Raw genomic sequence first — 12581 nt, forward strand, 5'->3', positions numbered from 1 at the left:
GAGTTTTACATGAATAACGTAATTTCTGCGATCATATAAATTGAGTTGTTGGTTCTAAAAAACATCAAAAAAACGCGAATTGTTAACGTGGTTACTTACTTGGTTATATACTATTGCGAATCTGAAAACAAAATTTTTTGAGGAATGCTAAGAACAATAGCGACACTCCAAATAAAATCTATTTCTGTCTTATATTTTTTACAGATAATCTGCAAATAGTTTGTGTTTGTTAAGTTACTCTGTTCCATTGTTCAAGTATACAGTCCACTTTATTTGTCTTGATACTAAAATACAACATGGAATATGAAACAAGCCCAACTATCCGCTATGATGGCACTGGAGATGTCGCAGCAGATGATAACCATAGTGAAAAGAATGGAAGTACTGGAAGCGAAGGCAGTGAAGGATTTGTAAAAGGTAATAATATTGAATAAGTAATAATTTAATATTATAGCCTCCTTTCGATCTTGTTATCAACTTAAAATATGGACTAATACAAGCTACTTTTGGTATAAAAAGCTCTAATTTAGTTGATGTTGACATGCCAGTTATCCTTCAGTTGCTGTGTAATCTATACCCAACTATTGGAAAAGGGCTTTGATGTTGTCATGCAGTTATCTTAACCCACCTATTGTAGTGCAATTTTTTACCACTCTTGGTTTGTAAACTTATATATTACAAGTAAAATGTGTATATTACATTTCAGTGGAGGAAGTTCTTGAAGAGGCAGAAGACCGTGAAGTGTCTGCCCCAGAAGTTATTCCGCCTACACCTGCCCCAACTCCTGTTTCTGAAACCAAGGAAACCATTCCAACAGGTATATTTTGTTTGTCTCAATTTAAAAATGTTATCCAACAGGTATCTAATGAATTAAATTTCTCAGCATTAATTAAATATACTGTTCACAAGACAAAAAGTCATACTTTACAACTATGTTTGGTATTCTGCAGGATTTCACTAAATTTATCGTATTTATTCAACCAGATATTTTTTTACATAAAGTGATAACTAGGACTGGCCTAGATTTCTACTTAATCATCCAACCAAGATGGTTTTTTTTTACATATATACATGTACATTTTAAGTTTGGTGATTTTTTTAGTTCATTCAAAAAATATGTATTTAATTTGCCTTAAATTTTAGTTTATTTCATGATCTGTAATAGTGGCATCTTATTTCATTGAAATATGAAGACATATTTACTAATATGCAGTTTTATTTTTTTGCTTTCTGGAATGGCAGAAATGTCTGTGATGAAACATCTTGATCCAAGAGGTAAGTTATGATTATCAGCAAGTCTTGTTTTTCAATGTTGTGGTGTCACCAGTGATTGATATTAATAATAACAGTTGATTTACTGTTAAAAACCTTGGAGTTTAGAGCAGTTTTGAGGTGCTAGAACAGCCAAGATGAGAAATAGATACTTTATATGGCCGAAGATATAGATAGTGGCCCAACACAGCATTGCCAGTGTATGTTCAAACAAAACTTTTGCCTAAACTAAGTAATTCTACTTGACACAACTTATCTTTGATAAGTTGATAATTTGAGATCAGTAAGATGTCTCATGCCTTATTGCCAATGTATCTTTTCTTTCCATCAAGGTGTGGCAAGTTATTTTTTAGGGATGACTCCAACGATAGTCTTTGCTGGCATTCGGCTCCGAGCAATGTGGTATGACGTAATGCATCGCTGCCAGTGCGTAATCGATTCGTGCCCGTCGCCTTACCCCGCGCCTCGCCTTCTACTTGGTGTGCGGCTGCGAGTCGAAGACACTTCGTTGAAAAATTTATAAGGGTCTGTGTGCAGCTGCTCCCTCGTTCCTAGCGTCAGCGTACGAATTTCCAAGTGTCTGTTCACGAGTTAGGGCTCGTCTTGCCTTACATTTTGGTTGTTGCCTGAAAAGTGGCTTCGCCCTCTCTATCCTGTCCGCAAGACAAGGTCTGGAAGTTGTAATTGCTAGTTCGTTGTTTCGCCTTTCACAGAACGTCCTAGTGCCTACTTTACTTGACCAAGATGAGTTCGCTCTATTGCGGTAAGTACCATGTGTAGGTGGCAGCTGTACTGGCATTTCCGCATTTCACTTAATTCCAGGGTTGTTACAATATTTTGCGAATTACGTATCCTGTTTAACACGATGGCCACAAAAACACGTATGTTAGCTGTTTGTTGTCTCTACCCGTGTGCTCGATCGCTGGAGCTGCACAAACGTCGTTTATTTGGTTTGTGGAATTGTGGTTCATTTTGCTGCAGTGTTTATAGCCAAGAATTTATGAAGTTGGAAAGTTTATGATGCCGAGTTGTGATGTGTTAGTTGTGATTCAAGTTTAGGCAAGTTTAGCTTGAAAACAAGTTAAGCTTTCAGCTCAAAAGCTTATAGCTGGCTTAGCGACTCCATCGAATACCAAACTAATGAGATTTATTCCAATCCCACGGGGGTTCTGCAACTTAACTCCTTCAACAGCAAGTAGAAGTCGACTAACAGTGGCGACGCCTTTGGTGCTACCTGATTTATTGATTGCTATCGCAGACTAAAAATAACGGAATCATCATTGAAACCTCGTCAAACAAAGACATTTGTGCTGCTGGGAAACCAACGGCCCCACCATTGCGCGATTTTAATGAATCCCCTGTCGTTGCCTTGTCCCAGTGGGGCGGTCAATTGGTGTTGAATGTACTAAAATAAATTTGTGGGCTGGTCGAAAGGTGCACAATTTACATCGGTAAAATTTCGCAAACCAAATTTGGAGAGCGCGTAACATGCGACTGTTGAATTTTTGACAATTACGATCAACTATACAAATAATGCAAGATATACGAGATCATAAGCAAAAGGATCATTAAAATGCTCAAAAATTTGAAGCGTGTTATGGGAAATATAACCCTTTGTGAACACCTACGAAAACAAAATAGAGGTATTTTTTTAACTGTTGGCCAAAGCGATAAATTACCAGTAATAAAACCTACAAATACGGTTCGTGCCGAAGCGAAATGTCACGAACGGGAAGCAGGGCCCTTGTGTAAACAATGTCGATCGACTTAACCTCCAAAAACGAACTTTGTACTTTTTCAATCAATCACATTTGTTGTGTTGTTGACGAGTCGTCTGCCACCACCATCCGCATAGATTTTCATTTCATTGTCTGTTTAGACGAGGAACCAGAGGCTAGCAACCAGCGCTTACAGGATTACTACGACCAGCTTCCTACTGAAACAGGTACTTGCGAGTCGCAAGCCCATCACGATACAAGGCTTTGTTGATGTGGTCAATTTCATGTGTGTATGGCATGCAGTTTGTGTTGTCGGATTGTGTGGCTTTGCTCATCGCGGCAATCAATGTACACGTTAAACTGCTTTTCGAAAACGGGTAAAATAAGATTGTCAATTGAACATTTCACCTGTTTGGAGACCTCGCACCGTGTCTTTTCTGCACAGTGAAAGCAAATGAGCTGCACATTTCGTTAGTAACGATACCTTATCATTAATCTCCCCAAAAAAGTTTGGTCATTATGTGTGATGCACGCTTTAGCTTCACGTCATGTGTGAGATGTTGCTGTGATACATATTTGCCGTGTGTGAATGGCTGCAAGTTCCGACTCTCACGCTAACTTGTTGTTTCCACTTTGCCCTGGCCACACCGGCATTTCTGCGAAGAGTGAATTTTCACCTTTTCCATTTGTGTGCTTTCTGTCTGTGTTTTCATTACAGCTGGCTTGTGGCGTTACGCGGCTGGTGTAATTGGTACTTTCACAACCACAAAGTGCAGAATGTCGTAACCATGTCTTCGTTCCAAAACTGCAACGTTTGAAGTTTTGGTTTGTGTTTGTGTTAACATGTTTCGGAATTGATCACTGTATATAGTCGCAAATCTTACAAAATGGCTTCCTTAATACAAAAATGCCACGTTAAAAATTCCCAGGCATGTTGTTGTAACCACGTTTTGCAGCTCCCTTTATGGCTGAGGAGGACCAAGAGCCGGTGGATCTTCACTCGAATGTTTACGAATCTCATCCCGAACCCATGCTTCCGAATGTGGTGGAAAAACCACTTGCTACACACCGGGAAAAGGAGTTCGCTCCTCTGGTGGATTTGCCGCCATCTTCCTTTGCCGGCGTCACTGACCTGATTGGGGAGGGTGACGATGAGCCGGAAGATCTTTTGAAGCAAGGTGGCTGTTACGTTTCTGTGTTTGCACTCCCTATGTGGGGTACTGTTTGTGCGTGTGGACTGGTTGAAATGTTTTCTTGTTGTGAGTGTGTATAGGGTGGATGTTAGTAGTCCCAGGTAAACAGCGCCTCATCTTGTTATTTTTGGTAAATCTTAATTTAAGATTTTATTAATTTGTTCAATAGCAGGGCGTTGCATGTTTGTGACAACGGTGTTGGTACCGACCTTGTGCCTATTTTCGACAAAAAAAGCAATTTGGTGTATGATGTGAAGTACTGTAAGTTATAGTTCTGCCTGTCGGTTGTGTTTGTGGTGGCAATTGAACGTGTTTGTTCGTAAGTTCTGTGTTTTTTTTCTAAAAGAGGACAGTACTTTTCTTTCTTTTAATTACGCCCCTTCAGCTTAGTTATGTAATACTGCTAATTGGGGTGTGGTGCTTTAATTAGTGAAATTTAGACGCTGCCGGATTTGTGGAGGATTGGCTGCTAATCGCTTTTAGTAGTGACATTGGTTTGTTTGCACTCGTGTGATTGCACTTTTTGCAATAAATATTGCAGCTTTGTACTGCGCAGATGCAAAAAGATATGTATGGCAAAGTGTTATCACAACAAACATTTTTATTGGTGATGGTTTTCGTTTATTGTACAAGCATTTTTATGTAGGAGTATGCTCTTTGCATTTTCAAAATCGCGGTGATTGCAAGCGTAAGATGGCTGTTCCAATTTCTCTTTCTGTCGTATGATGAATCTCTAGGTGCCAAATCCCTATTTTGGGGATTTGCATGCATTACGGTCCGTTGCGTGTGGATTTAAACGTGTAAAATGCACAGCATGGCTTATTTGGCTCTATAACTGTATCGGTATAAAAACTGAAATAATCTTTCTTGCGTATGCCTAACGCTCGCAGTTTTCCTATGGAATAATGAAAAATCCCGCTGCTCACTGAAGCGCCGCGCCTAATCGTGTCACGTGACCGTTGACGTTGGAATCCGATTTTTCCTATTGCGCGCGTGCCCGTGCGCCGGTGTGCTTTAATTAGTGACGCGCACCACCGTGGAAGCACACCCGTGCGCCACTTCACAGCTGCTTCTGTTTTTTTTAGTAGGTTGCACGTGGACAATTGGTCCGAGCTTATTACGTGACATTAAGTGTTCGGTTCCAATTGTATGTTGGATTCAAGTTACACGTTTTTTGGAAAACAAAGTAATGCCTCCAGGTTTCAAGGTTGCGTCCGTTAAAAGAGTTCAAACTGGCTTCAACCGGCGCTTTCTGGTTGTTGCAACACTTCGTTATTATAATCAAATGTACCGTGGCTAATTTGGATTTCGCTTAGTTGGATTCGTGTTCATTGGGGCAGCGTTAGTTAGTCGATGTAGTTAAGTGTAAAAGCGCTTAGTTGAAACTGCAACGCTACATTTTGTACATTGGTCTGAAGCAGGTAATGGTTGCAGTTTTACTGTGTTTTACATTCATTTTATAGCGGTAGCATTGAAGCGATTAGAATTTCAACTTCCGTCGTTTCTTTCATTTGTACGTAACGTTGTCCTGAATGCCGTAAAACAACTTAAACTCCGTGCTTAGACGGTCTCCACAGTCTTTAGCTGACGGTTATAGCCTACCTACTGCAAGGTTTATATGTTTTATTGGTGCTGGTCCAAGTTTACCCCACATTGTTTATGAAGACTTCGGCGAACTTACCATGAGCAGCGTCAGTTCATTTCCAATTAATCGTCTCTTATCATATTTGTAGTGAAGTCATGGACGGGTGTGGATGTTAAGGCAAAGGCAAGACTTTGTTCTTTGTTAAAGCAGTTTGTGCTGCTCATAATACAGTGGAAATGTTGAGCCCTGGTGTGGTAATGGTTTTGAGATCAAAGCCTGATACTGATGCCCATTGCAAAAGCAAGTTACAAATTTGGCGATGTATTTCTTTGTTTACATAATAATTGTAATTGTAATGTGTTATGAAATGGGCTTAGCACAAACTTACTAAATTCAAGATGGAATATTGACTTTAAGTGGGCAGTAAAAGTGATAATATAGACTTCAGGGGGCTTCCTTGTGCCTAATAACTTCCTTCAAGTGATGGTTTGTGGCATTTTCCTGCATTCTATTGAATACAACTTCCTACACGGAAGTTGGAAGCGCCATACACATTAATTAGGCAAAGGAGCACATCAATTACACATGGTTTTTGTATCCTTTTTGTGTTTCCTACCGTCATCTTTGCTGTGTATAAAACTGATATTTACCAAACAGCTTTGAATTTCATGAGGAACCAATGAAATTGATGTAGTTGTACTTACCTTATTCCATAAGGTGTAAGTCTGCATTTTTTTAGATTTTGTTTTAGATTTAAGTATATATCTGTTAGTAGCCATAACATAGAATCTGCAATATGGGAGACAAGCATTCTGCCAAGACTAATGGAAATGGTTTAAAAAAAGAATATGAAGGTATTGTGTGGCATAGAATGTGTTTTTGTGATGTGGTGATGGCAGGAAGTGTGTGAGGGTTCGGTATAGATCAACTGGTGGTGTTGCGTTGGTGGGATATAGTTTAGTATTTAGGTGTGGAATGTCGGAAATTCCTTCGAATGAACTCCTGCTTCACAAAGAAACGAAACCCATGCAGTATTACTAAGAAATAAATGAATTAGGCAGCATTTAATACATGGGGAAAGATGTTGGTTAAACAAAATGGTTGGGTGTTGCTTACAGATGAGCCTGCTCTACCAGAGCCAATAGAGCCTGAAATCCCTGCCCAAGAACCCCTTGACCCTGTTAAACCAGAAACAGTGCCTCCAGTGGAAGAGGTTGAGAGACCTCAGTCAGATGAGCCATCGTCTCTTTTCAAATCATTCGACGTCTCATCTCTTATGACTTGCTCTGTTGGTGGAGGTATAGCCACGATGCTGCATGTTGTTTACATCGCACTGATCAGCCATCATTAAACCTGATTGGAGCTAAATAAATCACTGTTATTTATGGTTTTCTTTGCCACCTTTCTATCAGAAGAATGGTGGCATTGTGTTGGTGTGACCCTCCACTGTGGTTTTGTGTTTTATGCCACTTCACAAACGTTTTAAAGAAAGCTTAGACACTTATACATGGTTTCTTCCAGACCAATTCACAAGCATTGACACTTAGAATTATCTCCAAAATTATTAAGAAGATAATGTAAGTGATATGATGCAAGCCACTATGTAATAAACTAAAAAAATGCCAAAAAAAAAATTTGAACCTGTAGTTAATGTTATTGAGGGTCATACCAGTATAACAAGCTAATTATTATTTGGCATGGCGGCAAGTTTGATTGTTCACATCTGGCAATGCTCTGCTTGGGCACAGTGATGGACATGTCATAGAAAGTAACAAGATACTTGGTATACTTTCAGATAACGAGAAGAGCAGTAGCCCAGTGCAGTGTGATGACCCAGGTACACAAAATCAAAACAATATTGAGAGGAAAATCAATATAATCAATATCAGGTCATTGTACGTGCCAGTGCATACACTCTAATTGATACTTTAACGAATGCTTAGATTCAAGTGTACGACTCCACATGGGAATTCATCAACTTTGTAAACATTTTGCAAAAATTTAACCCCTTTTTTTTTCAAGTACCCATAATTAACAACAAAGTAATGTTTATCATGAAGGACAATGACAACCAAATTTGTGAAATAATGACCTGATAGTGATAAAATGTGCCCTATTTTGTGTAAACACAGCAGCTTCAGCACGCAGAATAACCATTAGCATAAGCAGCTCAGCACCATATTTTGTGCAAAATATGGTGACAACTTGTCACATAGCACAGACAGCTTGCAGTTTCACTGTAGCATGCAAAACATGGCTGAAATGTACTGTCAGTTTTGCATCCCAAGGTCATATATCACAAGCAGTCATTCAGTGTAGTGGAGATGTATGTGTTTTCCAGTAACCTTTGCATGCATGTTTTATTTTGTGTTTGTTTGCATTTGTTGGTGTTAATTAGTTAAACATATGTTATTAACAAAAGTAAAATAATTTGATCTTTTTTTGGTGCAAGCTTTTGCATTTTGGCATGAATGCAGTAAGTATATTTTTGCCTAAGTTTTTGATAATGCTGGTGCTGAAAAAATATTGTTATATATCTCTAACAGACAGCTAGAATAACAATCTCATGCTTGTAAGCAAAACAACTATCTTAACATCCTAATCTATTTTTTTTGCAAGCCTTCTTTGATTAGAGGTTAAGTGATCTTTTACAACACAACACAATAAAAGCATTTGTCTACAGTCGTTGACCTTCTCTACTGGAAAGATATCAAGGTTTCAGCAGTGACCTTTGCACTGACCTTGTTGGTTCTTTTCTCATTGTGCTGTTGCAGTATAGTGTCAGTGTTTTCTTACCTAACACTTTCACTTCTCACTGTAACTGTTTCCATTCGGTTTTACAAGTTTGTCATTCAGACACTCAATGGAACACAGCAACCTAATCCATTTCAGTAAGTCAGGAGCATGTTATTTTTCTTGATAAATGGTAACCAACAGGACATACGAGCTATGTGGTATCTAATATATACATACATGTTAACGGTTTTGTCAAAATGAATTTTCACTTATAGGTCGTTACTTGATGCTGAAGTCACCCTTTCACCTGAACAAGTACACAAATACACCGATGCTATTCTCACCAGATTAAATGCTATTATTGTTAATACCAGAGATTTGGTGCTGGTGAAAAACTTGGTAGCCTCCCTGAAGGTAATTAGGTTTTTTTGAATTACCATCACAGAAAGATTGAAAGCAATTATGTTTACAGTTTGGGGTGTTTATGTGGCTTCTTACATACATCGGAGCTTGTTTCAATGGACTCACTCTGCTTATTATGGGTATATATTTTAGGTGTAAATAAACCTTTTTTGAACTAATTTGATGAGTTATAGGTAAAAAAATTAGTTCGAACTTACTGATGGGAAGTATTTCTTTTCAACATTTACTTGTTTTACTAGCTGACGTCCTTGCCTTTGTTTTGCCACCAGTCTACCAAAAGTACCAGAAACCAATTGATACCTACTATGGACAGGCGATGGGAAAAGCTTGTGAAGTTATGGCTCTAGTTAGATCAAAAATTCCTGGTGCCAAGCCAAAATCGGAGTAACTTCCTTGCACAGGCTGCTAGGGTTTGGGCCCATCTAGCCACATTTTCGTGTTGTTTCATTGTTCTTTAACTCTTGTGTGTTTGTGTGTAAAGGTTAAAGTTTTTGAGGTATTTTGGGGTGGTTCTAAAAATTTCACTGATAGACAGTTCATACCTATGTAAGGTACGCTTTGAAGGAAGCACCCATCACTAAAATTTTCAAACACATGGTTGTCGTACAACCACCAGTCTTGGTGCATGTGCTATTTCATTGTTTTGCTTTGCAAGCTTTCTCTAACCGAATTGTGATAAGATTTGCCAGCTAACTCACAAAACTGAATATTATTTCGACGTTGTACACCAATGTAGTTTATTTATATAGGGTTTATTGATGCCTATTTACCACTTAAAATCCTGCAAATGTGTGGCGTCTGATGTAGATGTATCTATAGAATTGTTGACTTCATTAATATTGTAAAAATGTCGGTTTCCGCTATCTATTTTTTCAAATGTGTAAAGCTCCACAAGAAAGCATGTTGCTTTGTCATACCTTTGCATATGGTTAATAAATGTTCTTCACACTAAATTTCTCAAGACCACTAAATAATAAAAATGGTGAAATGAGATGTTCTACAGTCGCACGATAGTTGGGTCGTGGTCTAGTTATGTTTGATTGAGGGCCCAGGCAGCTGCTGGCGAAAGGAAGACTTAGGGTGGAATGCAGAAACCCCGCTTAACCTAATCCGGGCTTAACTTTTAAGCCCGGCTTAAAATTGCTAAGCAGAAACCCCGCTTAACTCCTTCTCAGCTAAGCTCGGCTTAAGTTGAGATTTTGTATCGATTGTCCGATGCATGTGACACGGAAAAATCAAACGTGTTGATAATTAAACTAAGAGATGTTCATCACTTTAAAAGAATTTTTGCGAAAAAAGTAGCTTGATATGATGACTGGTTTCTGAGATACAGCTAATCAAAGTTGCATTTTTACCGCTGCGAACGAAAGCGACATTATTGTTACGTGACGTCATAGAAGGCACTTCGGTCGTTCGAGTGCTTGCAGCAAGCCTTGTGCGTGGGAATGGGAAACATTGTAAAACTGGTTTAGTACATATAGTTTTGCAGAAAATAGGGGACAACAAGTGCAACAAACGGATTTTGATTTTAGTTTGAGCTACAGACAGATGGTCGCTGTTTCGACCTATTATATCTTAGTTATTTGTGTAATAATACAACAGTTTCTGGGACAGGGTGTTCTTGTTGTTACAGCATTTATGATCGCTAACGTGATACATGAACTTTTGAAAACATGACAGAAACAAACCGTCAGTTTAGCATTGTCGTTTTGTCTACAGCAAACGATAGAAGTAGGTTTATTGAATTTTGAGGCTGGCAAAAACCGCCCGAAAAGGCCGACCAAATTAGCTGATTATGCAACACAGTTATTCTGTCATAATACCACATTTTGCCTTGCAGTAGCGTTGCCTACGAGTTCGCGTCATAAATGATTTATTTAATTTGCCACAATCAACCACTGATGTTTTTTTTCGAAATATAGTTCGTAACTAGAAATGTTGGAATCTTCAAATCAAAGTCAACACAAAGGTGAGGTTAAAGTTATGACATCTCGCCCAAAATGACGTCATGTAATGTCACTGAACAAAGAAACGCAGCATCCGCGTCTTATCAAAGTACATAGTAATACCGTTTTGCTGCTATACCCTTTGGTCTTCCGATTAGGGACAAATAATCCTTTGGTTTGTAACGTCACAGTGACATATTTTTGTGTGATGTAAAACCTTCTCTGGACCTTTGAGTTAACGTAATCTGTGGATTCTCCCATGTTTGAAACTATTCGATATCTTTCTTTCACAAGGCCTGTCGTCGAGACGGATGTCAGAAGGCTGTGCAAGTTCTACAGGAGAGCTTACCTTCGTTTGCATCCTTCGTTTGCATCCTTCGTTCCGTCGTATTTGAGTTGTGTGTTAAATTAGGTAAAGAAACATACGTGCATAACTTGATCTGCCACAGAATTTATTACGCTGTCGCATGTACGTTGAGCAAGTACTTCACACATTCCTTTTAAGCATGAACTTGTTACATAGATTTTGTTTGCCCTGGTCTAATTAAATGATAAAAACCTACCTTCCTCTAAAGTAGGCTATTTCAATAATATTGTGCTCAAACCAGGTGGTAGCGAACAGTTTATTCGGGTAGAGGGTCCTGCACAACTTTTGGTGCAAAAACTATGCACCAGCAGTTTACTAATATATTTGTTTGGGCGGTTTTTCTGTTTTAGCAGCAAAATCGAATTTGCTGATTATTTAATCCAATGCCTTTTTGCTTTGCCGATATTTACTTCACAAAAAAACACGATACGGTTCATTACTTGACATGGTTGAATAATTTCACGTGTGGATTTTTACCACCCTCATTCTGGCAGAATTCTGGCAGAATAATTTTGCAAATTTGCCACATTCTACAAGGCACAACAGGCATTTACTCAAAAATTGTTTTTTTTTGGATTAGAATCAAATTACATAGATGAGCAAGCAGATCAAACCTCAAAAAACATTTAAACAACATTTTCCGCAGCTGTATCAATCAAAAAAATCGCGAATTAAAAAAATCGCCTGGTTTTGCGATTCAGCATAATGGCGGCATGCGAAAAACTAGTCTAATACAAAGAATTCTGCTCGGCGTTCTGGCAATAGGTGCCAATATTGACCAATATCAAGAGAACGGAAATTTAATTCTCTACAACATGCAATTAACAAATTTGAAATTAAGGTGCCGGATGACCTTCAAATCGCCGATTGAAGACGACCCGCTTTGAGCGAATCAGCAGCGTGATGGCGTAATGTCGGCATGCGAAAAACTTCCCTATTAAAACAATTCTGCTCGGCGTTCTCGCAGTAGGTGCCAATATTGACCAATATCAAGAGAACGGAAATTTAATTCTCTGCAACATGCAATTAACAAATTTGAAATTAAGGTGCCGGATGACCTTCAAATCGCCGATTGAAGACGACCCGCTTTGAGCGAATCAGCAGCGTAATGGCGTAATGTCGGCATGCGAAAAACTTCCCTATTAAAACAATTCTGCTCGGCGTTCTCGCAATAGGTGCCAATATTGACCAATATCAAGAGAACGGAAATTTAATTCTCTGCAACATGCAATTAACAAATTTGAAATCAAGGTGCCGGATGACCTTCAAATCGCCGATTGAAGACGACCCGCTTTGAGCGAATCAGCAGCGTAATGGCGTAATGTCGGCATGCGAAAAACT

General features: G+C 38.8%; 1 protein-coding gene across 5 annotated transcripts; it reads left to right on the forward strand.

The window, feature by feature from the left end:
* Positions 1-208: 208 nt before the first annotated feature.
* On the forward strand, positions 209-9919 carry LOC145897312 (reticulon-1-A-like). Of its 5 annotated transcripts, XM_082985545.1 has the most exons (12): positions 209-417; positions 707-817; positions 1243-1275; positions 3152-3217; positions 3947-4168; positions 6887-7066; positions 7564-7605; positions 8221-8244; positions 8452-8659; positions 8780-8918; positions 8977-9046; positions 9167-9919. In XM_082985545.1, exons 1-12 carry the CDS (start codon positions 297-299, stop codon positions 9313-9315), a joined length of 1365 nt encoding a protein of 454 aa, XP_082841671.1. In that variant the 5' UTR covers positions 209-296; the 3' UTR covers positions 9316-9919. The 5 variants fall into 5 exon arrangements, with proteins under 5 accessions (XP_082841671.1, XP_082841672.1, XP_082841674.1 ...); XM_082985546.1 differs by lacking the exon at positions 8221-8244; XM_082985548.1 differs by lacking the exons at positions 7564-7605; positions 8221-8244.
* The last annotated feature ends 2662 nt before the right edge of the window (positions 9920-12581 follow it).

This window comes from Ascidia mentula, chromosome 4 (genome assembly GCF_947561715.1).
Source record: "Ascidia mentula chromosome 4, kaAscMent1.1, whole genome shotgun sequence".
Taxonomy (NCBI): domain Eukaryota; kingdom Metazoa; phylum Chordata; class Ascidiacea; order Phlebobranchia; family Ascidiidae; genus Ascidia; species Ascidia mentula.